Source organism: Poeciliopsis prolifica, unplaced genomic scaffold (assembly GCF_027474105.1).
Source record: "Poeciliopsis prolifica strain line A6 unplaced genomic scaffold, Auburn_PproV2 SCAFFOLD049, whole genome shotgun sequence".
Classification (NCBI taxonomy): Eukaryota; Metazoa; Chordata; class Actinopteri; order Cyprinodontiformes; family Poeciliidae; genus Poeciliopsis; species Poeciliopsis prolifica.
In genome coordinates this window covers 2354336-2380564 of record NW_026562424.1, presented here as the reverse complement: position 1 = coordinate 2380564, position 26229 = coordinate 2354336, and the positions used below count along the sequence as shown (strand labels likewise).

General features: G+C 40.4%; 1 protein-coding gene across 4 annotated transcripts in view; it reads left to right on the top strand.

Moving 5' to 3' along the window:
• Positions 1–26229, top strand: part of LOC129377682 (ankyrin repeat and fibronectin type-III domain-containing protein 1) — a 140175-nt gene that overhangs the window by 57749 nt on the left and 56197 nt on the right. For 2 of the 4 annotated variants that reach the window (XM_055057783.1, XM_055057784.1), the window contains one exon: positions 24061–24101. In XM_055057783.1, coding sequence (XP_054913758.1) covers positions 24061–24101 — 41 coding nt within the window. Of the gene's footprint in view, positions 1–20292; positions 20407–21985; positions 22028–24060; positions 24102–26229 lie in introns of those variants that run through there. The other 2 variants (XM_055057785.1, XM_055057786.1) reach the window with 2 other exon arrangements.

The window sequence follows — 26229 nt, the reverse complement described above, 5'->3', positions numbered from 1 at the left end:
TCTTTTTATGAGTTAAATAATTAGAGCTGGGTTGCTAGGTAACGGCGCCAGTGAAACTAAAACTTTTTCACCAATATTGAAATATTATTTACTTGAATCAAGCTCCTATATCTGGGTGGAGAGTTACTTGTAAGTTACTTTTTTTATTTGACGTGGACAACAATGCTCACAGGAGAAACTAGACCAAACATACTGTGTTTGCAGTGCGGGGTGAAAGTTCAGCTTCCACCCTAAACAGACATCCAGAGATAAAATAGAACAGTTAAGGTGAAACTCCATGTGATTAAAATGGCCTAGTCAAAATCCTGGCCGAGATCCAATTATAAAACTGGAAAGGGGAAGACTACTTCAAAATAAAAGCATGGATAGAAGACATCTTGAAGAATGTTAATAATCAAATAGCAAAGGATGGTTGGATGGAGGGACGGACGGACGGTTGGATGGTTGGTTGGATGAATGGTTGGTTGGTTGGTTGGTTGGTTGGTTGGTTGGTTGGTTGGTTGGTTGGTTGGTTGGTTGGTTGGTTGGTTGGTTGGTTGGTCAGTTGGATCAATGGTTGGATGGTTGGTTGGATGGTTAGTCAGTCGGTTGGTTGGGTGGTTGGATGGTTGGTTGGTTGGTTGGTTGGTTGGTTGGTTGGTTGGTTGGTTGGTTGGTTGGTTGGTTGGTGGTTGGTTGGTTGGTTGGTTGGATGGATGGTTGGTTGGTCAGTTTATCGATGGTTGGATGGTTGGTTGGTCAGTTTTTTGATGGTTGGTTGGTTGGTTGGTTGGTTGGTTGGTTGGTTGGTTGGTTGGTTGGTTGGATGGATGGATGGTTGGTTGGATGGATGGTTGGATGGTTGGTTGGTTGGTTGGTTGGTTGGTTGGTTGGTTGGTTGGTTGGTTGGTTGGTTGGTTGGTTGGATGGATGGTTGGTTGGTCAGTTTATCGATGGTTGGATGGTTGGTTGGTTGGTTGGTTGGTCAGTTTATCGATGGTTGGATGGTTGGATGGATGGTTGGTTGGTCAGTTTATCGATGGTTGGTTGGTTGGTTGGGTGGTGGACTTTAGCCCCCCTGCTCTTTCCATCATGAATCCTTTGTCTTCATTTGTATTGTGTTTCTCTCTGTTCATTCGTGTGCCTCATCCAGTCAGTCTGTGTATTTGTGTATTAACATGTCGTATCTTCTGTGAGACAAATGCACTTCTGACTCACGCAGTTTTTTTCTTGCATTTCACAATAAAATGTTGATTTATTGACATAATATATCCACTCTATTCCTAATAATCGCATTGTGAAAAATTCAAAGGGTTCCCCGTCTTTGATCTTGTCCTTTTCTTTCTTTCATGTCTCCTCTACTTTCCCTCTCTTCGTTTTGTGTGGCTGCTTCGGAACCACAGTCATACGTTAGATAGATTTCTGTCTGGCCTGTAAATGTTCCATGTTTCGGCGTTTGCTGGCCCAAAGCTCCCAGACGCTGCAGTCAGGCTCCTGGAATTCTTTGACTTGCAGCAAAGCTGAGTTTCCTGCTCAAGCTTGTGATTTCTATTACTGTAATGAGTTAGTCTTGTAATTAGTTAGTTCCTGTTGTTTGTTCTTTTGCACAAGAACACACACACACACACCGTCTCAAACCCTCTCTCATGAGTGTGGAGGTGCTTAGATGGAGTATTGGGCAACTTTTGTGTTTTTTAAGTACATTTTTTGCAACACAACCATGAATGTTGAGCACTGTAAAACCACAACCACTTGTTTTAAGTCAATAAATCCTTAATCTTGGTATGAAATTACTAGATTCACAGGCAGATTATTTAACCTGACAAGATGGAAAATCAACGACTATGCCTGGTATGGTGAGACTTACATTTACTCAAGTTAATGGGCACATTTTTAGAAAAACTTATCTTTACCACGATGTACATTTTACTTTTACTCCAGTAAAATTTCTGGACTTTCTACCCACTGAATGAAAAACAAACATGTTTTAACCTGAAACTCACCAGACTCAGACACACACCTGCAGTTTTCTGTTAAAGTTTCATAAGTTTCTTTTTGAAAGAAACGGATTTGGAAACATTTCTTTTACCTAATTTTATTTTTTTGTTACTTAAATACTTTACTGTATTTACATGATTTGGGACTTTAATGTCCCAAGTCATGTCCTATGATTTGGGACATTGAAATACCAAAATTTCCATTTAACATTATACTTTGGTCCGTCTGATGATGTAATTTTTAAATAGGAGATGATTGATAATTAGACTTTTTTACTCTTTAGAATTCCTTGGATGGGAATTTTTTAATTTTACTAGAGTAAAAATATTTTGCAGTTATGCTACTCTTACTCTTTTGTCTACTCTACCCACCTCTGAACAATAGTCACCAGAAACTTACCAACTTTATCATTATATTTTCTGAATTTCTTGAAAAGAAAATTGGTATTGACCAAACCGGATTTGGCAGATGAGGCTTTTAAACATCAGAGATCGGTCAGAAAGCTTCAGCCCTATTTTAGGGTCGTAAAGTCTCTAAACATTTGGATTTAGAAAACAAAACGGGACTGCAAAACCATTTAAGCAGACTTAACTGCCTAATCTCTATTGGAATGACAGATAAGAGAGAGAAAATGATCAGAAGAGCTGCACTGATTTACTTCTTTTGCTTTCCTCAAACACCCTGCTCATTTTTTCAGTGATTTTCTGCTACTGATGCACATTCATGCCCGGATTCCCCCGTCTCTCCTCCTCTCTCTCCTCTCCTCAACCCTTTCTTTCCTTGCCTCACACTTTCCCCACTCCTGAAGCTCCTCCTCCTGAACTGACATGGCATCCACCGGGCCGGGGACCAGGCTGGGATTCTGAGGTGGCGCCCAGACTCGGATTATTTACAAGAGCTGTAGTTCTGCAGAGACTGTGGTATTTGGTCTTTCAAAAGATTGGAAAGCGTGCCACGGGGAAAACACAGAAAATATTAAGCTCAATATGTTTTTAATCTTCTGGTTGATTTTAGGTAATTTGTGCAATTCCACTGTCATGAAAAGCAGCTATTTGCTCCGTACTCAACTACAGCGTAAGCACTGCAGAGAGCATCTTTTGACATAAAACCCGGTTTGGCAAAGTGTTGCACTTCTTCTGGGTTAGTTTGGAGGAACAACACTGCAAAAACACAAAATCTCCCCAATGTTTCAGTCTAGATTTTAATGCAAATATCTTATTACAACTGAAATAAGACGAAACTAATATGCAAGTAACTTTTCAGCAACATATACAGGCTTGTTTTAAGTCAGAAACTCCTCAATGTTGATGAGAAAGTTATTAGAAACATTTGAAAAATGTCTTGTTATATGTGAAGCAATCTCCCAGTGGACCTTTTAAATCAAGGTATTTATTTAAAACAAGCTCCTATTTCTTTCTTTTAGTTTTGTCTCATTTCAAGTGTATTAAAATATTTGCATTAGAAACTTGATGAAACTAAAAAAGTTCTAGTTCCAGATTATTTCACTTACATCAAGACATTTTTCCATGTTTTAACTTAAAACAAGCTCTTATAAGTTGCGTGTAAGCTAGCTTCATGTTATTTCAAGTGTAATAAGATATTTGCACCAAGAATATTTGCAGTGCTGGAATATTTTCTGTGCAAAGTGAAACGTTCTGCAGGTTCATTGACTGCTGCTGGGGAGACACTTGACCCAGCTTGCATAAACGCTTTAACAGTGGATGGCTAGCATGTTACGAAAGTCGGGTGCACATATTGGAAATCTCATGGATGTTATCTGGCATTGATGCCATGTTCCACATGCCCAGAATAGCTGCCCCGTCACAGATGTCTCTGTACACACAAACACTATAAAGTAGAGGGCAGCAGTTGGAAAAATGGGGCTTCCAAATGGGACGGAGGGGTAAAAGCTAACCATAGGCGGGGGGCTGTTACTGGGGAGCATGTGTCGGTGTTGAGTCAGCGGGGGTCAGGTTTGCTGTCTTGGGTATCAGCATCCGGACATCAACGCCAGAACAGCACAAACTGCAGAAACGATTAGAGGAGAGGAAGAGTGGGAGAGCGGGGGGAAGTCTCCAGTGTGGCTCCTCACGGTTACTGGAGCCGCTTGAAGAGGGGAAAGTCTGCCAAAAGCAGAAAAGAAACGGGGTCAGGGTACAAGGCAGCGCAGTGGAGGAAGAAAAAACAGAAAGAAACGAGGAGTGGAGGGTGAAGGTGCGGGCTTGCTGGCTGTGTTGGGCAGCGTGGAGCTTCAGCCGGGCGCCTCCTACCTGGATCTGAGTCGGATCCAGAATACGATGGGCCAACCTGCCCCCCGTAAACAAACCAAACACCCTGGGAAAGACGAGGCGTGAAGCGGGAGAGGCCGGTGTCTCCATGCAGTCTCCTTTTCTTGCTCATCAAATCAACAACTTTTTTTTTCCTCTTGTGTCAGCGAGAAATCAAACACCCGGCCCCCTCCCAGCATAAACGACCTGAACCTGTGAACTCTCCGAAAACCATGTGCCGTTTTATCTGCTTGCAATGCAAACCGTTAAATCTGAGCTGCTATGATTGTAGCAAAACGCAGGGTGGGAATCTGATGGTACGTAAAGTATTCCTACCCCTCTGAACCTTTTCAGTGCAGGCTGCAGATCTGCAGCAATGCATGATGGGTAAATGTCATTTGATGCGTCGCATCACAGGTGGAGAACGAGAGGAGAGGAAATGTTACTGATGCATAAACGGTCTGCAGCTGCTTCAAAATAAAAACACGGATAGAAAGATCTAAATGCTTGAAGAAATTTCAACATTAAAAAACCAAAAGGGGGATGGATGGACGGACAGAGGGAGGGACGGACTAAAATTGCAACATTTGTTTCCATTTTCACCTGCTGCTGTTTTTCTTCACACGGCGCTCTGTCAAACGAACAACAAAATAACTGTTCCCCTCCTCACCTGTGGGGGTGCTGCACCAAGAACAACTGAAGGAAACAACACAAAAAATTCTGCAGCGCTGCTTCTTCCTTCACAGAAACATAGAGTAGTGTCAGATTTCAGCAGAAAACACCCAGAGCCATTTCTCCTGCTAGCGCTAAGCTAATGCATTTATTTTGGTTGTATTTACCGAGAATGCCTTGCATTGTAGTCCACTTCCTGCTTTTGGAGCAATCTTCAGTCTACTTGGTGTTCACATACGGATTCGAAACAGAGTTCACTTCAACTGAAGAGTTTGATTTTTTTGGACCATCAGAGTTTGATTCACGTCTCCAAACGAACCGAGTCCGATTAAATCTGGGCTGTCGGATCAATAAAATGTTCTTCAGCCCGATATAGACTTCCGTCCTGGTTTAGCATTTTTCAGTTGGACAATTCAAGCTGCTATCTTCTTTTTAGAAAAGACAAAGCAACATGGTAAGTTGCAGTGGCAGTTTCCCACATGAGAGATAGATAACAAGGGAGACAAACAGAGCTGTTTCAACTTGACATCCGTTAAGAGACAGTCCAAGATTTCCCACCACAAAACTCAGCCACCAATCCCACTCTCAATGTTCTTTCCAGTTTTTAGATACATGAGTTCCCCTCCTCCTTCTTGTGACTTATCTTCCCTTCCCCAACTGTTTTCACAAACAGAATCTGTCTTTTTTTTTTTCAAAAAGCTTCTGTCCAGGGGAATCTAGAAATGACTAAGCAACGGGAGCCTGCAGAGGCCGTTGGGTGAGGGAACGGAGCGGGGAGGCGGAGCTGGCCCCCGAGACGCCTGCGAGCCGTCGGGATACACACTGACCCGGCCGCAAAAATGAGCTTCTGGCCGCCGCTGGCTTCACACAGATATGCTCTCAGAGACACAGGCGCATACCAGTGGAAAAAGTGTGACTGGATGCAGCCGAGGTCTGCGCAGGGAGAGAGGAGGAGGACGAACGAATTTTAGAATAAGAGGTCGAAGTGGCGGTTTGGAATGCACAAGTAAAAATTCATTCATATTTCTCTGCCTCCTCACGCGAGCACGCCAAACCTCACTGGTTGAATCAGGGTTCCTCGTAAACAAGCCGCAAGCACTGAATGGCGCCTCTAAAGCTAGCGAGTCAGAGAGGAAGAACTGAGCATAGTAAGAAGATGGAGAAGAGAGAGAGAGAGACAGAGAGAGAGAGAGACAGCATGCCAGCATGACAGCACCGTGGAAAGAAAAAACTATTCTTCAGGCGTTTTATCGTAAAGATGCTGCCGGCGGTGCATTAATCAGCTGCATCAAGGACCACAAAGATTTAAAAGTGTTCAAAATCTATTTTTAAAAAGCAGCAAATAAACTAAATTAACTATAACAATAAAGACAAGATTCTGACTTGAACATTTTGCAGCTGCAAAAGTTTGTGCTGCTATTAAACCATAAAAATGTTTGATTTGTATTGATGATTTTGATTTGCTCTGTCATGATGATGAATTTTACAATAAATTGTCCCAGAAGTTACTGCAATAAACAATAATATTGACATTAATACATTTTTCCACATTTGATCAAATGTCAAGCCCTGGTTTCCAAAATCAAACCTATTTTGTCCAAATTTTAGCTGCACAAACTGTGAGGTTGACCTTTGAACTCTGGAAACTTTTTTTTGTTTTTTAGTATAAAAAATATAACGGCACAAATAAAACTATTTTGTTTGATGTTTGTAAATGTCCACTAGTTTGTGGACTTACAATCAAACTTTTCGTATCTTTAAAATGATAGCAGGAAATATGAAAATCTTTGCTGCACAAACATTAGGAGGCAACTTCACTCAGGTCTGAACCAACAGTTCTGACACATGGAGCACTCCGATCCAAGGATTAATTAATCACATCATTTCAATGTAAATAATGTGCATTAAAAAACACTATTTGCCCAAATAACAGAGATGTGCAGTTAGCCGCAGAAATGTTACTTAAAATGAATAAAACTTTCCAAGTAACAGCTGAGAGGAAGGATCTACGATGACGCTCCTTTGTGCATTTAGGATGCAACAGTTTGTCACTGCAGTTATTTAAGAAGAAAGTTTGTATTTTCACTGCAGAGTTGAATAAAAATGACTATTTTTAAAAAGCATATCAGAGAATCTTTTTCTGTTTTTGTGTCCAATACATCACAACCAGCTGGTCAGCTAGCTTAGTAAACAACATGGCTGACGGGTGATTTGCTCAATTACTATATAGGTTCTAAGTTACAAATTATTTGCACCGCAGACCAAAACCACAGAGTGGAAAATAATCAGGGGCCTTGTGTTCCCAAATAAAAATGCAAAAAATATTTCATTTTGATTTCTATTTATTTAGCCAGTTATTATAGTTTTTTTTTTTTGAAAGAATTATTTTATTATTCAGTAGGAATTCGATTAAAAACACGCAGCCATACAGAAAAAAGCAAGATAAATACAGACAAACATCCTCAAAAGAAGTTTTATTGGCTGCCTTGTGCCTTTAGTGATGTCATCGGGGCATGAATGTGGGGAAACTTGCTTTTTCGATTAAATAACAATTTACAACAAAACAGGAAACCAAATCGTTGTAAAAGTTGTTCTGCTGGTGGAAAACTACACTTGAAGGGAACTTGATTAATATTACAGAAAAGTCTGGTTAGAAGCTTTAAAGCTTAATAAAGATAAAACCCCAAACAGAAAATGATCCTCACCTCGCTTTGATGTCAGATCTGTTGGCTTTCTGCTTAACCAAATCCCATTTTAGAAACCCTAATTTTTATTTGCCAACCTTTGTTCCAGTTAAGCAGCATACAATTTACTGGAATTAAGATGCAGCAAATTATTCATCAGCCGGAGCGGTACGCGTCCTTCAGTGGTTGGCAGACAAAGATGGATGTTTCTCTCATCATATTTTAGCTCCACCATGATTGCACACAAAAGCAGCAGGACCCTCTTAGGACTAATGTATTCAGATTACAGGCAATTATGTCTTATTACCATTCGGTGGGGAGAGAGGGGCTCATTTGCAGTATTTGTTCAGTGAATGTCTAACAGTGGTGCAGGGAGGGAGCCTCGTACTTCCTGCAGTGATGCTAACTGTAGCGTAGCACCAATATTAATGACTCATTTCTCCCTTTACCTGGAGGACATAAGCGAAGCTAATCCAGATCCATCTGTGCTAACAGCCCAAATAAATCACTTGAAAGGCTCACTTTGAGGCTTCAGGAGGAACAGATCGAGAAAGTCAAGCCACGGTCTGGTTAGCATATTGTTTCATACGCAGTCTCATTAAACATGTTCAGGGTATGAGTGGAGCTTTCATTCGGCCAATGATGAAAGCCCAAATGTTCACTGGTGGATGAACGATCGTTGTTCTTGTTCAAACGATTTCTTGACCCTTAAACAGCTCATTTATTTTAGCTGTGTGGCAGATAGAAGTGGAGATGAAGTTTAAACGTTGACCTAATGTCACTCATCCAGCAATCGACTTGGTTCCACTGCTCCCATCTCTTAAACCGGGTCCTTTTAACTGAAATAATTCATTTCCTGATCTGGATATTTTCTCTCCCACACTTAATTTACTCATCAAGACGCTCTGGATGTTAACATAGACATTTTTCTACGGTGGCCCAGAAGGGTAAACAAAACACAAAAACCAAACCGCAACAGCAGAAGACACAACGCAACAGCCAGAGCCACATAAAGTCATGCTAGCAGTTCATCATGACGTCCCTTTCAGTTTTATTTCTGTTGTGACTTTTGCTGTTGTGTTTTGGCTTTTGCATTTTATTGACCCTTCTGAGCCACCATATTTTTTTATTTACAGGAACAGAGGTGTCATCCCCACCAGCCTTGATGTGCTGCAGGGATTTACTGTGTCATATATGTCATACTTATGAATTATTAGCTGCTGGTTGAAACTTCAAGTGCAGAATCTCATTAAAAGGAGATTAACATGCAGACTGAGCTCGTTTTCTCAGAAAGTTTGCAACGTTCTAACATGTCCAGTTTAAAGTGAAACTGTTGTGTGTCAGGAAAATGAAAGAGTTGCTGTGTGGCGCCGCCTGCTTCATCTGGACTCTGCGTTTTGGTCCCGTGTGATGGAGTCTGTGGCAGTATATTTAGATGTACGGTTTTGGACAGGAAGAGGGGAAGCGCTGAGGTTATTTGATTGCTTCATTATGGTCATATATACAGCCATATATTTATGTATACTTTGTTACGTATGTCATTACTTTTGCACCAGAGAGTGTTTGTTTGTTTGCAACCGAGTAAAGAGGACTCAGTGTTCGGACCACCCTGCGAGCTGGACTGAGTGACAGCGCGGGCACACACACACCCGCACACACACACACGCACACACACACACACACACACACACACACACACACACACACACACACACACACACACACACACAGTGCTTAGATAGTCGCATCAGAGAGCTCATTTTTCAGCATGTTTTCTACTCTATTAATGTCTCATGACTAAATCCATATCGCATTCCAAAGCAAACATGCCTCATTCAAACGGGGTAAATCACTGGATCACTGTGGTACCGGGAAGGAGCGCCGGAGCCGCGCTGCAGCACCGCAGCAGATGCACTGATGCTTTAACCCTGCGAACGTCAGAAATCATGTGGTGATGACATGAGGGTGGAATGAAATGAGTTTGTTTTTCTCGGGATATTAGTAAAGCTGCTGCAGAGTTTGAAAATGTACAGAATCTGACGCCTTTCTGTGGATGTGAAAAATTAAAAGAATTAAAATCATTCTCTAAAGACTGATCCATGTATGTGTAAAAGTTAATCCATCAATCAGTGCGATCGTGTCTCTGGTCATCCATGAGGAAAAAAGGTGTAGTCAAAGTCAGGTTTATTTGTATAGCAACATTTCAATATACATAAAATATTGATTGATGTTCCACTTATTATTAATCAAAGGCAACACTAACCAGCTGGGGTTTTAGTCTAGATTTAAAAGAACTCAGAGTTTCGGCTGTTTTGCAGTTTTCAATCAATCAATCAATCAATCAATCAATCAATCAAATTTTATTTGTATAGCACATTTCAGCAGCAAGGCATTTCAAAGTGCTTTACATCAAAAACACAAAACACAAAGTAATACTATTTGACAAGGACTCCAACCTACAAAAAAAAGAGGGGGGGCTCTAAAAATACCTCTCTTGTAGATTTTAGTTGAGACAACAGGGATTCTACACCCTCTGGGACTTTAGTCAAGTTGTTCCGACAAGGACTGTTTAGCTGATAAACATCAACTGGGACTTTAACCCGTTTAGTCAAAATACTATTTGACAAGGACTTTAACCTTTTTAGCTGATAAACATCAACTGGGACTTTAACCCGTTTTAGTCAAAATACTATTTGACAAGGACTTTAACCTTTTTGGCTGATAAACATCAACTGGGACTTTAACCCTTTAATTATTTAATTGTTTCACTCACGCTTTCCGTCGGCTCGTTCGGTTCGGTCGGATCTCGGCATTCCCGCCGCTGGCAGACAAAGTCGGACCTAAGGCGCTGGCCTGGCGAAGAATTCACTTCCCGGGTCTTTCTTTCCAAGTCCTAATGACTCTGGCCGTGCACAGTTTCAAATACAATTCTAAACAGGTGCGTTTTTACTTGAGATTTGAAGGAAGTTAGGGTTTCCGCTGTTTTACAGTTTTCTGGAAGTTTGTTCCAAATTTTTGGTGCATAGATGCTGAAAGCTGCTTCTCCTCTTTTGGTTCTGGTTCTGGGGATGCAGAGCAGACCAGAACCAGAAGACCTGCGAGTCTGGAAGGTTGATACAACAACACCAGATCTTTGATGTATTGTGGTGCTAAACCGTTGAGTGATTTGTAAACTAACAACAGTATTTTAAAATCTATTCTTTGAGCTACAGGGAGCCAGTGGAGGGACTTTAAAACTGGTGTTATGTCTCTATCTTCCTGGTTTTAGTGAGAATGCGAGCAGCAGCGTTCTGGATCAGCTGCAGCTGTTTGATTGATTTTTTGGCACAGAAGTTTGTTCCACATTTGTTGTGCATAGAAGCTGAAAGCTGCTTCTCCATGTTTGGTTTCAGTTCTGGGGATATTTTAAAGTCAATTTTCTCCACAGAAAGATTTTCGAACTGGGTGATGTTTTTTTTTTTGTCGTTTCAAAATGCCAAGCTACAGTACAAAACGCATCTGATTTTTAAAGAATAATAGAAACGTACACTTTATTGTAAATTACTTTAACAGCTGGTATACAGATGGAAACGAGTATCCTGGTTTTAGTCAGACCAGCAGCAGCATCTGAGTTTCTGGATCTGAGTTTTCAGGCTCTGCTGCACTAATCAATGTGATCTAGTTTCTCTAGATCTTTTTGGGACTATAGTCCTTTAATCCTGTAAATGTTCTTGCGGTGATAGAAGGCTGACTTTATAACTGTCTTTATGTTGCTCTGAAGCTTCAGATCTGAGTCCTTCACTACTCTCTATAGATTCTATCCTCTGCATCTCTTTCTCTTTATTTTTTAATCTGTTTCTAGTTTCTAATCACGGTGAAGTGTTATCTTTGCTGATGTCTCTTTACGCTGATATGATGTTTTCATTGCATTTCTCAATAGCTGTAGCGCTGCTGTCCTCTGCCAAAACTCTCTCTACCCCATGAAAAACATGTTTTTATTCTCGAGTGATTATGCAAAACTACACTGAGACATTTTATTTGACTTTGTGAAACTTACCCAACGTCTCCGAGATGCAGAAACAGTGAAACCATTAGAAAAACAATCTGTCTTACGTAAGTTTTAAACAAAATGTGTCTGTGGGCATCAACAGTTTTATTTTCTGCCTCTCTAAATATAATTCTTGGGTTTTTGCCCACTCATGCCAAGACCACCGGAGAGAAAGACCCTGTGGCAAGACTCCATGTTACAACACCCTTTTTGAAAAAAAAAAACTTGGTGCTTTTCTGTGAATTGTGACTATTTCTTCCCCTAAAGCTGATCCTTCACTACGTCAGATTAATGCTATGCTAAAAGTATGCGATGCTTTGCTTCACAGCCAAAACTGAGTTGTGTCTCACCAGCTGCAGTGGAAGAAAATCCTCTCTGGTAAAAGTAGGACAGCGTTTCAGAAAAATGACCACATACTGGCATTTAATACGGTGGTGGCAGTATAATGCTCTGGGGTTAATACCTGAGTGCCTCACCATAATTGCCATAAAGCACAAAATCTTTCAGGATATCTTTAAGATATTGCCATCAGGATGTGACATTAAATAATTCAACTATTATTCAAAATTAGTATTTTTTGCCTGTTTCTTTTTACGTCAGTAAATTTTCATAAGCAGTTTCTACTGCTTATGAAAAAAAGGTGCCAGCTGGTTTGGGGTTATGAGTTGATGTTTTGTATGGTTGGAAAATGTGACGTCTGAGAAACGCCCTGGTCTGTCATGCTGCCCCGTTACCAAGCAACCCCAGTTAAGCTCAGCCTGTTGCCTGGCGACCCCAGCAGAGCTCCGCTGATTGCGCCGTACAATGGCTGCTGGAAGAGACAGAGTGTTTTGTTGTTGACTTTCCATTCAAAAATATTTTGCTGCATTCTTGTTGGTTGTGCAGGAGGCTCCACTTCTGTTTTTCAAAAATGTATGTTTGTATAATTGATGTTATATATTGACTGATGTTTGCGGGCTGCGCATTGGAACCTGTTGCCATAAAAAGTCCAGGGTTTGAATCCTGACCTGGCGCTTCTCTGGCAACAAGAAAATAAATGTGTGAGGGTGCAAATACTTTGTCATCTGTTGGGGTTCAAAATATTTTTGGAATCAAACCTGTTGTGATAAATATTCCTCTGTTTTAATTTCTTCACACAAATTCGACAAGGATGAAAATCACTTTGGTCTCCTATAACTCATTGTTCCCAGTTTGGAGAAGAAAAAGTCAGTTTGTAATATCCAAGCTGCATAAAGACCCTCTTTAATTTCCATTCCTCTCAGAAATGCTGCTTTGTGCTGCATGTGACTGGCGTTGTTTTGTCTTGATGGAATTTGTGGTCTGACTGTGCCGCATTTAAAACAAATTGAAATTCTCTGCTTCTGGCTGAGAAACGTTTTGTAGGAGCCAAAAACAAATCAGTTTTCCTAAATGGAGACATTAGGCGGTAATGGAAGAGCAGTATGAGCTCATTTGTTTTCTCACTCTAACTTCATTTAAGCTGCTTTTAGATTAAAAAAATAAAAAATTCATCTCTAGCAGCAGTTCTTAGTGTAACAGACACAATATGTCCTCAGCGAAAAGCACATGCAGCAGATCACCGCCTGTTCGCCGCTCAGTTTCCACAGATTGATTTTTGGATTTATTCTTGTTTTGCTGAGCATTTCTAAAAATCCTAAATGAAAAAAATGCAGGAGCGTCCAAACTGTTTGCACTGTGGCCCAAAATCACAAAGATAAACACTATTGTGACACAATTAAGTCACAAAAAACAGTATTTTTTGACTCAATCATGGAATATTTTTAGAAAACCAATTAGAAAATCACTTTTTTATCATTATTATTATTTTAAAAACGGACTTTTTCTCTGTTACAAGACAAGTGTGCAGCTTTCTAACATATTTGTTTGAATTTTGTTGGTTCAGAAAATGTATTTAGCCTGAACTCAAACAAAAATGAGAAATTTCTATAAAATTTTAGAAGTAATTTTACGACACTGAACTTCTTACTTTTAGTGCGACGCCTCAAGTTTCTGTTAAAGTTTCAGATGATTTTTGTCCTTAAAATACTGATGAATAATTTTACTTGAGTAATTTTGTGGATGTCCTCGTTGGCATGGAGATGTTTGGCTGCTATGGAGACCTACACATTGAGCTCTGGGGATTTTTATTAATTTATTTTTTACCTCTTTTATCTTCCCATAAACTGTTAACTAAAGACTTTTTGCTGACATTTCACCTTGAACGTTGGAGGGTAAAATGCGTGGCAGCTTCACTCCATTCAGGCGTTTCCATCCTAAGCGTTGCTGACGTAAACATAACGGTCGTTATGAAGACATCGATTTTAATCAGCAATTATAAAGATATCTGTTAGGTATGTGCTACATTGTGCCGTTCATGTTGCTGCAGCGTGGGCTGCAGCAGGAGAGACAGACGCTGGCTTTCCTGGACTGACGAGAGACATCAAAGAGGACGGACCGGGCTCTGGGCTCGGCTCGCCGGGCTGATTAAAAGCAGGGGCCACGGTAACGTCTGGATGGCCCATTTAAAACTGATGAGGGAAAATAAATAGAGCCGCGGCCATCGGCATGCGGAGGTGGAGGGAATCTGTGCACGAATAATCTGTGGACAATTAGGCCTGGAAAAAGTTGGAAACATTTTTTTTTTCTGTTTTTGATGCGCATCAGAATTTTCTTAAGTCCCAGTTATGTTTTGATTATTGGCTTAATTAGCATCCATGCTTTTCAAAGAGTTTAGCAGTCACCTTGGTATTTTTGAGCGGTTGCTCCTTCTTTACATCCTGGCAGGTAGAAAGGCTGGAAACTGTTTTTCAGTGAAAATGTGAAAAAGAAACTCCCGATGCAACACTAATGAGAAAACGTGGATCACCTGATGTGACCTGGACGCCAAATAAAAGAACAAAAATCAAAGTTTTTTTCTAAAATCTGTCAAATGTAGGTAGATTTTCCTGTTTGAAGTTATTGACTTACCGTTTAAAATTCCTTCAATAATTTACAATCGTTTTCTGTCTGATAGTTTTTATGACGAATGAATTTAATACAAGATGCTCAGAAATTAAACGGTATGAAAACTGAGCATCCATCCATCCATTCATTAATGCATCTGCATTCATCCATTCATTAGATTATCCATCCATCTGTGCATCCATCATCTCTCCAGTTCTTGACCATCCATCTACACAGATGATTGACGTTGTTGCAGAGAAGCTGGGAACCTGGAGTTCCTCAGAGCTCTTCTTCTCCCTCTGGGTCTGAAAACTGGAGGCATAAAAACATAAAAGCTAAACTACAAAAACTCAAAATCCTGCCATGTGTGTTTTGTCTCATTTCTGGTAAAAAAAAAAAAAAGAGACAAAACTAACTTGTGTGTAAAAGAGGCTTGTTTTAAGTAACTAACGTCTCAATGTTGGTGAGAAAGTTAGCTTGTCTTATTCCAAGTGCAACACTGCGGTAATACGTTTAGTTTTGCTCTCACCGTCGCGCAGCGTGAATGAACTGTAGACTTCATGATGTAGAAAAAATATGTCTGATATTTCAGTGATTCCTCTGGCTTTGTTATTAAAAAGACATTTATAATAATGCAACCTCGGTGCATTTGAGTTTGTAACCCACCAATCACTGATGGTCAAGCTCTAAGACTGGTCATAAGTTGATTTGTCTCTAATGTTTCTCCTCTTTCCTTTGGATCCAACGAAAGCATCACAGGATCTGTGCTTCACCTGAGCTGAACTGTAATGATAATTATTCCCGTCATCGTCGTCCACACTGACTCATCGCGCTGCCGGGTCCGCTTTAGTATCGTGTGTGGTACGCTGCGAGCGGCGTAGGCAGCAGGCATTTGGATTTGTGAATGAGTCATGTGCCGCGGATCGTTTGTCATCCGTTGTGACACAAACAAAGCGAACGGCGTATGGCAGATGACAGTAAATGGAAGCGAAGTGACACAGGCACATCAATTTCCAGAGAATCTGCAGGGCTGACAACAAAACCGTGCGCTTTGATTCATGGCAGGCGAATGCTGCCGTCACTGTTGTCTATAAGCAAAAGGCGAACGTCACAAGTGGCATCAGAAGTCGAAGCAATGCAGGCGTTAGTGACTCACCTCAAATACTCATCCTGCTCAAAACTCCTGCAAAATAATTCAGGTTTTCACAGCAAAAACACAGAATCTTATCAAGTACATCTGGTCCTGTTTATTTGTACACTGGAGAAGAAACACGGTAAGATTTTATTTGAAGAGGAGCAAACTAGACTGACATGACACCAACATGAAGAAGTCTTCATGAATGTTATCCTGAACTGTCATTCTGTAAATAATGACACTTTTAATTTAAAGTTGTTTTAAAAGTTGCATTGAAAGTGTCAACTTTGCATCATTTGGCAAATATTGATGCTTTTGCAGCAAAATTGCATTAAAATTTGCTTTTATTCTCATGTAAACCCCTTTAAATAACGTGTTGCAGAAAAAATCTAACTTACAAGTCACTTTTCAACAAGTTATAGCAAAAGTGCTGGTTCCACTGGCAGATTATTTCACCTGGAACTAGCACTTTATATCAATATTTATACATTATTGACTCAAAACAAGCTAAGTCCTGCTGTTGTGTTGTCTTACCTGAGGTATTTGCATTAGAAACTAGACCCAACACATTTGGTAAGTTTTGGTGTTTTTGTCAGCGTTCCTGCTTCTTCTTTACGTTTGATTTTAATTTTTTATTTCCCTCCTTTGTGGATTTTCCCTGTGTTGTTATCGTTTTGTGTGTTCAAAGCTCAAGCAGAGACACAGACGGCAGAGCTCCCGCAATATTTTCTTTGTTGATAATCCAAACGTTTGGCAGGATGATGGCGTAAAAAAAAAAAAAAGCCAGCCCGTCTTTAAGGGATTCCAGGCCCGTTTCACAATGTGACTCTTTTATTATTACAAGTTTCATTTAGCGTCAGCGCTGAGTTATTTCTCAATCCAGCTCTCTTCCAACATCTAATGGGCAATTATCTGTGGGGGAGAGAACTTAATGGGTGTCCCGTTTCACAAAGTCTGCCCCACTCCGCCGCCGTTATTTATGTCAATGAGCAACGCTGTGTGGAAACGTGGCAGACCCGTGCAAACCGCTCGACTTGTTTAGATTCTCTCCATGGAATCCCACACCCATTGTAAGCCAGCAATAACCACAAAGGCAAATATATGCATGGGAGTGCATGCGTCTGCGCGTCGGTGAGTGTGTGAAGTCTAGAGCAAAGATGTGCAACTAAAGTGTGCAAATGTGAATAGGTGGCTAAAGCGCAAACTCTGAGGCATGTTGCGAGTATCTACTGACAGAGGAGGCCGCGCGCCCGCCTGCCTACGCCGCACGCCGGCCACCCGGGCACGTATGAGCCCGGATAAACAGATACCCTACCTCCCACATGCAACACACACACTCACCACAGACACTTACACAAGCAGAACTGTAGACGTACCGCCAGACGCCCCCCTCAATCTGCACACATAGCTGCAGACCCGCAGTCACATATGCAGGCGTGCACACACACACAGACCGACTCCGAACCAGAGACCAACCACCAACATCAACACCCACAGGCTCAGGCTCGGTGACATCATGGCTTGGATGACAGCACGTCTTCCAGGCCCATTAGCCTGATTGTAGGTGGCTCCGCTCTGCCGCGGTGATTTATGGGTAAATATCCAGAGTCTCCGCTGTGTTGATTTATGAGCCGTGTTTTGGTCCCTTTGGTCCCGAGACCACGAGACTTGGGAGGGGAATCCTATTCAAATAATGAAATTGTAAAAGTGGAGACGTGGAGGCAGAAGGGGGGAACCAACCCGGTCTCTCTATTATCACTCCGCTCTGCTGATGCCGTGTGTGAATCACAGCATGCCCAGGTGTGTGTGTGTGTGTGTGTTTCCTCACTTGTGTACCTGCTAAATAGCTTCCCTGTAATTTTCCTTCCAGTAGAAATACTTTTTTAATTTGGCATGCTGTTAATGAAGTCATAAGTCTGTGTAGCTGGCTGTCTGATGCCTTTGTTCCTTCTAATTAGCTTTTCTTTCCCTCTTTTTATGTTTATTGCCTTAGAAATGTGGGAGTTATTTAAATTATTTGTCTCTTAAACCACAGTGAAGCTTAAAACTACAGCGCCTTCTTGCTGAAGTGTTTATCACCGTTCATTTTTTTTTTTCTTTTTGTCTTATACTTAACAGTATTTTATTAAAATTTCATGTAATACACCAGCAGAGCCTAAAGCTCAGTTGAGAAGTGGATTCATGTTTTTTCCAAATAAAAGTCTGAAAAGTGCGGTGTGCTTTTTTCCATTCACACCCTTAAATAAAGTCTTAAATAAAATTTCCTCCCAACATCATCTAATTGATGTCAAGTTTATTTGTGTGGCAGATTTCAGCAACAAGGCAGTTCAAAGTGCTTTACACTATAAAAACATAATAGAAACCACTTATGACAAACAGCAAAATCAAACAAATATTCATTGATCAACTTATCAACCAAAGATAATTTAATTCACTTCAAAGGTACTTTATTAATATCAAAGGATTATCAGCTGTTGTAACTCATATTAATTCAGATTCTTTGATGAGTTATTGTAGATATTTTTAGAAGCTGGCAAAGCTGTGGCCACCTGTCATGAAAATCACATCTGATGATTGATAAAACAAATCTGAAAAGTTTTATTCTGACTCTTTCAACGTTGCTTTGATATCTGAGTTTTATTTTTTATTTTTTGGAATGTGCAACTCTTTGGTGATGTGTTTGGTGTGTTATTTTCAGTTTTTTATTGGTTTTAAGTCATTTGGTATTCATACTTATAGTCCCGCATGTCTTATTGTCACTGTATATCAGCATAGTTACACTGCAAAAACACAAATCCTGCTCGTAATTTGGGTCTAGTTTCTAGTGCAAATATATTAATGAACTTGAAACTTAATAAATTTTTCATTTCGAAAAGTGGAACATGCAATAGAAAAATGTTATTCCAGTGAAAGGAATGGAAAATAACAGATCTATTAAGAAAGAGCTACATAATCTTGTGGATTCATTTATAAAACGTCTCCATAAACCAGAAGTGGCAGGAATGCCGCTGCTACAAACACATGAAGCATCGATTTATTAAACTCAGGTCTGAGTTTAATGAACATTTTTTTTAACGTGAGCTCATGATGCTGGAGTAAACGCTGCGTTTTTATGAGTCTTTTTTTATGTTTTAAAGATTCATTTTCTCGTGGCCGTAAACGTGGAGGATCCTGTTCGGAAACAGTCACGTTTCCTCCTGCCTAACTGCTGACCTTACCTAACATGTTCCATATCTTTTTAATTACTTCATTTGTTCCCCTTCATACGAAAATAAGCATGACTCAGGCTAAATAAATAATGAATGCTTGACAGGCGTGACATGCTAAGGATAAGATTTGCCCATTTATGGTTTGCAGCCACTTCCAGGGTCTCTGATGAAAAGGGCTTGCCTCCAGGGCATCACAGGCCAAAAGGTCCCAGAAAAGGTCAACTTCATCTGGAAGAGCAGTTCATGGTGTAAAGAGCAGCGTGGGCTGGATGCTGCTACACAAATGTTTGTCCTCTGGCGCTTTAAGTCTTCTTCCATCATCTTTATAACCCGTCACTTGATGATGACACACATCCAGGAAATGGCGTCTTGTGTCATATGAGGTGAAGTATTTTCAGAACAGCCGGAAAGGAAAATACTGTACTTCACTGTGCTTCACATTTATCCTAGTTGAACCAAGAGCTGCTAAGTTAGCCACGCTTATTATGACCTAGCATTGGTTTGCCACGTCTCAAGTTTTAGTATAAAATAGTCTTTGTAAAAAGAAACAAGAGGAAAAATAGAGCAACCATGTCGTGCTGTGATTAGCCTTCCTGCTGCAGCCTGGTCAAACCGCCATGTCATGCAAAATAGTTTCTCTTTAAATAGGTTTGTACATCTAAACTCTTCTGCTAATGCGCTAATGGCCGAACGTAAATTCATTTTTCTGGGTTTTTCTGGTCGGGAGGGGTGCAGGTCAAGCTAACGATCTGGGCGAGAGGCGGGGAAAACCCATCATGCACTGGGGGAACATGCAAACTCCATGCAGAAAGACCCGGGCCGGGATTTGAACCCAGGACCTTCTTGCTGCAAAGCAACAGAGCTACCAACTGCGCCACTGTGCATCTTTCATACGTTTTGACAGAAACTGAGTTGGAAAACTTTTCTTTTGCCTGACTTTGTCACTTTTATGAATTATTGTCATTTTGGTTCTTGAAATACCAGAATTTCCACTTAAGTTTATATTTTGGCTGTCTGATGATGTAATTTTTAAATATTAATTGATTGGTATTTTAATCAGTTACTCAGTGCTTTGGTAGACTTTTTACTAAATCCATTTTTACTCGTGTGTAATATCTTGAGCAGCTACTTTTTACTTTTCTTTGGGTGAATTTCTGGCTCCTCCATGTCTATAATCTGTTTCTTCCTGTCCGTATCTTTCTCTCCTGGTTTCTGTCCATAATGAGCGTTTCCTCCTCACTCCCGCCACCTATTCTCTCGCTTCCTCCCCTCCTCCTCCCTCCTCCTCTCTTCCTTCTCTCCCCTTTCTTCCTCTCCACTCGGTGAGCTGAATTGGAGAAGCTTATCGCCTAGCAACCACAATTAAAGTACAACAAGTCAGTGGCAGTTGCAGCCACCAACCAAGCTTTCGCAAAACCTTCGTACAACCGGCGGCTTTGGAAGGAAGGCAGGGAAACGCGGGCCGGGGAGGAATGGGGTTGAAGTTGAACAGGTGAGCAGCAGTTGGAGTTGTGACTGAAGCGACGCTCTGAGGACTTTAGGGGAGGCGTTAGATCTAACAGGTATGTCTGTTGGAAGCGACGGCTGACGAATCCTGAAAATGCCGTGTTGTGTGCTTTGGAGTCCTGCGCTGGTTCAACTCCGCATGTGTGTTTGTTTTGTTTTGTGTGGAACAGCCTCACGCTGAGGAGGATTATTGCTTTTCGAAGCTTCGCCCAGAAAGACGGCTTATAGTTTACCAATCGGTGTGATTTCACAGCTGCAGAGGAATGCCAAGTTTGTGGTGGAGCCACCTGCCTCCATGATGCACAGAGTGAAACTGGAGTCTAATGGATTCACCGGGGGCCAGACGAAAAGATTCATTCCCTGTGCATCATTAAGCCCTCTGTCATGTGGCTGTGTATTCATTTGTTTTTTCTGCAAAACAAACGTTTTATACTGCAGAAAGTTGAGATTTACTGTACGAATGACAGAAAAAGACTGAGAATAATAGTTGATCCAGATGGCATTGCATTCAGAAACATCACCTTTTGGCCTGTCACAATAATCAATAACTCAATTAATTGCATGATAAACTAAAACAAACTAAGTTATTTCCATTGCTATGATTTATTGTTTCTCTTTTTTTCTCTCTTTCTACCAAAAACTGGATGATAAAAGTTTTCAGTTTGGTTTTTTTGATCTCAACCAGCTCTTATTTTGAAGGACAATTTTGTTTACAAAGACTTTAAAATTAATTTTATTTGTTTGTTTATTTATTTTGGAAATATAAACATATTCCCGTTCCAGTGTTAAATGTTCATTAGACTTAAAGTTTACTGAGCTCTATCAGTTATTTTGCCATTATCGATATATCACTTAAAAATTGGAGTTGTGACTGACACATGACACCAACATGAAGAAGTTATTGTTTATTGCAATAACTTCTGGGATAATTTATCATCAGGACTTCATAGATGTGTTACAACCCATTTCCTTTTTTTACTTATTCCTGTTTGGGCTGATAACTCTTTTAGACTCTGATGAAACCAGAATAAGTCAAAACGTTCGTTCTGTAGAAAGTCTGAATGAATTCTGCTCTGCCTGCAAACGTCAGTCTAAGTTCATTTGAAGTGAATTCTGGTGCGGTTCGAATGTATATGTGAACGGCAGGCACTCCAAAAGCAGGAAGTGGACGACAGAGCAGGGCATTCGGGATAAATACAACCAAAACAAACGCATTAGCCAAACGCTCACTAGTGGGAGACATTATTTTTTAAAAATAATAATCACACGACTGCTAAAATAATTTCAGTTTATAGTTTGTGGAGAAGGAAGTCGTGCTCAGCGTCTTCAGAGGTTTTTGTCATTTTCTTGGTGCAGCCAACCAAAGAATTTGGTTGGTTTGTGAAAGTGAAAGCAATCTTGATAATTGAGTCACAATTGTGTCCTGATAAAATAATTAACCTGTAAGATGTACAGCAGGAAAGAGCCGAGTTTTAGGAAGGAGTAAAACCTTTGTGTTTCACTCAGGCGGGTCCGGCTTCAGTCCTGTTGCTCCACCTGAAACCAAAGACTGAATTACCTCCTCAGGTTCTCTAGAGCTCCAGTATTTACCTAAATATTTGATTGTGGTGAGTTGAAGCAGAAACTTTTCCTTTGGAGACAAACATCAAATGACAGCAAAAGCATTTTATTCAGGGATATCCTGAATTTATTCTCCTTACATAAAATGTCTTATTAATATCGACATTAAATTGAACTGTTCATATTTAAAACCATATTAAATACTTAAAATAACTTTGGCAATATGTTGGTAGCAAAACGTGTCAGATATTTTTATTGTTGCTAAGGGCAAAGGTGTTGAAAATTTAAAAAGCTGCAACTAACAATTTAACTGAGAAATATTTTACATTGTCACCAAGATTTGTTTATAGTTGCAGAGTAATCCTAAAGTATTGGTAAAATGTTGATCATTAATTCTGTCTCATAGAGCATCCTAAAATAGCCCTCCCCCCCCGCAGACGTCTCTGCCAAATGAAGGCGGGCCGCCCGCCGTCCTCGCTCTGAGGGAGCGTGGTAATACCTGAGGAGGCGGTGGGGGAGCTGCTGGGGTAAAAGGTCACCATATCCTCCCCCTGCCAGGAGCCTGAAGCCATATGAAGAGGCTGGATATGTGCTTAGAAGTCAGGTGCTGGATAAAATGTCAACTTGTCGCTCACATAAAAGCCGCGCTTAAAACGCCAGAGTAGCATCTTTCTGTTCAAAATGTCACAGAGTGACGGACATGAAAGCGCCGAGCGTCGTCTCTGATGTCCAGTTTGAATGAAGCATCTCTGGCTGTTTGAAGCCTCTGGAGTTTCCACCAGTTATTTCAATGAAACCAAACAGAAAACAAAGAAAATGTGAAGAAAGGTATCCCCACAGAATGACCTCACTTCCTCTGTGTCCTGTATGTGGTTTGTATCAACCTACAGATGGACTGTCTTTCATAAAGCCCAGATTTGGTCGGTGCATGACCGGTAGACTTTCCCATCTTAGCTAAATGTTTCTGCAGCTCCTAAAGCTAATTGGTTACTGGATTGTATGTAGGGGAATCAGAGTAACGGAATCTGAGTAACGGACAGATTCAGATTCAGAAACAGTGTCTTGTTGTTAACTTACCATCCAGAAACCACTTGTTGCATTATTTTTGGTTGCGCAGGAGGCTCCACTTCTGCTTCTCAAAGATTTACAATTGTATAATTGTTCGTCTGATGGCAGCCATTTTCACGTGTTAGTGTAAACGTTCAGTTGGGGGGCGTGGCCAGCAGCAGCTTATTTGGATTTAAAGTGACAGGACGCCCTGAAACAACTCAAAACAGGCAGAATTGACTAAAATCTCGTTATCTAAGAACACTTTTGTGCAAAAAAATTAATTAATTAAATGCCATGTTTTGTATTGCCCATATACCTCGCCTCACCTTTACGGGTTATCATTACGTCTGCAAAGTACTGGACACAGATTATATTTGAGATGAAAGATTCCAGCTCATTCGGTTTTACTGTTAGCGTTAGCTTATGGTTGGGAGTGATTGACAGAACTGGCTTTTTCCTCTCGCAGCAGGCTTCAGTTGAAATGCCCAAATCTCAAGCTGAGTCCCAAGATGCTGCTGACGATGCACCGTAGCAGGGTTCAGCGTTGACCCATGTTGGTCCCAAACGATGAAGACCCATGTACATGTGTGCATACACACTGCTGAGCATCACAGGAAGACGTGGACGGCGTCAGCAGCTCCGTCTGTGAACCTCCATCTTTCTGTTTGGGTGTATTTTGGGTTGTGCCCTAAAGGTTGTTCTCCCTTTGGAGGGAAGAATCTGAATGTCCCCTGTTGAGCAGCGCCTGCAGGAACGATCAGCTTCAAACTGATACTTTCTGAACTCAGAGGACTTTACCTCCAGGAAAAAAGGCTTTTAAAAACACCTCTCACTCACCCTTCCTTTTAAACACAAACAGCCGCACAGTTTTCACTCTGCATGCAGATAGTCACCAGGTAGTTGCCTGAACCTCCTGAACCATCAAGGCTGGAAACGCTTAAAAGCATCCAGTGGCATTTGAGTTTTCTGTAAGTTCCTGGATGCATTCCTTGGTTATTCTAATGAACGATCTTCTTCTCTGTCTTTTTAGAGTTTGGGCTCCGCAGACCGAAAAGAAAACCAGCAAAAGAGGTAAGTCTCTCGATCGACCGCCTCTTCATCCGTCCATCCAAGCAGAGATTCTTAATGAACCGTTATTTGTCTGCATGCAGAGTTCAGTAGTAGTAGTTATATTTACTCACTTCCATTTACCTGAAAAACATTTTTACTCTGCTGTACTTTTTACTTTTACTTGTGTAACTTTATTAGGAAGTATTTTTACTCCTACTTGAGTAAAATTTCTGGATTTTCTCCCCACTGAATGAAAAACAAAGCAAAACTTCACCAGGCACAGACACACACCAATTACATGCATAATTTTCATTTTGGTCCAATTTTTAAATATCAAATGATTGATAAGTGGATCAGTAGACGTTTTACCAAATACCACTTTCTTGCTTTTGAGTGATTTCTCGGACGGCTACTTTTTACTTTTGCATAAGTAAAACTTTTGGCTGCTCTACCCACCTCTGTACATGTAAGAACGTCCAGTTATTAGAAATAACTCGTCCTTATAAATACACCTCGTTGCTTTGCTATAGCTGTTTTCCGTCAGTTTTCTGAATGTTGTAAATTAAAGTCGGTGTTTTGCTCAGTGTTTTTCATTTTGCTCTGTTCCTTTAAGCTGCTCACTTGAAACTTTGACCTTATTCCTCTGTGTGCAAATGTAATCAAATTTCCATGTTTGTGTGTGTTTGAAACACAAGTTGGATTATGAGCCATAATCCAGTCTACAGCAGTAATTCCTCTCAGGCTTTCTGGTTTTCACAGCGTTCCACTATGTGGACTGAAAAGAGCCACAAAAATAAATAAAAATCTCTGTGCTGTTGAAAATAATGTTTGAAGAATTATATAAGTCTGAATTGGAAGCATGTCTGCAGACACTTAACGCTTAGATTTACGTTTGTTTACCAGTAAAGTAAATGCAGCATCTATTCTGAAAGGAAATACCAGATCTGGTGGAATTACTAGATTTGGATCCAAGTGAACCAAATCTGGGTTTGTCTCACTTAATTGAAATTTCACTTAAAATAAATTTTATTCAAGTGAAATTTTAAAACCTCACATATTGCACTCATTTTACAGACAGATTTAAACCTTTCTGGTCATTTTGATGATTATAATTTACAGCTGATAAAAAAGCAAACAAATTCAGTTTCATTTGGAATATTAAAAAGTTTGTCCATGATTTAAAACATGCACTCAGATAATCCTCATAAGGCTTTGGTTATCCCTCTTACAACTGAACACAGTTTTTTCTTCCACCCAACTTTCCATCAACATGTTTGGGTATAGATCTCTGACAGCTTGTTTAACAAACTTCAGAATTGCACATGCTCTGAAAAAACTAAATCTTTTTTGGTTTCTAGTACAAATATCTTGGTACACTCAGAATAAGACAAAACTAACTTACAAGTCATTTTTCAGCAAGATATACGCACTTGTTTTAAGTACATTATTCCTTAACATTGATCAAATGTTTTAGTTCCATTGGCAGAAAAAGTATGGGAAAAATGTTATAAGTGAAATAATCTGCCAGTGGAACGAGAACTTTTTATCAGTATTAAGGAATTATTTACTTAATGCAAACCTCTAGACGTCACTGCAAAGCTTTTAAGTTAATTTGTTTTATTTCAAGTGTATTGAGCTAATTTTTATTTGATTAAATCAGTGATGATTTTAACTCCCTGATTTTCTCTGAAAGAGTTTCTTCTTACATCTTCCTTCCATTTCTGGTCAAGTTCAGCCAAGTTTGCATGAGCACATAATGCATGTCGACGTGTTTATTATATGTCATTTTTAACTTAAACACAAAAAGCCGCCTTGCTATCGAGCTCGATCTGTGCAGAGAGATGATGCTTTGAGTGAAGAATGTGAAAATCTCAGCCGTGTTTATCTGGTTACGTTCAGTGTGCCTGGATGTGATGTGGAGGTTTTTGTTCTGTCTGAAGAAGCCTCATGATGAGGCATGATGAGGATCGTTTTCTGGCACAGTGAGCGCTCGGTGTGCCGGAGTCAGAGACATCTGTTGCCAGGAGACAAGCGGCTTTGGTGGAGAAAATGACAAGTAACAGGAGCGTGCCTGGGAATAAATGAGACGTACATGCTACTACACACCCATCTAAAACCGCACGGTCATGTGAGGGAGCGGACATGAGCA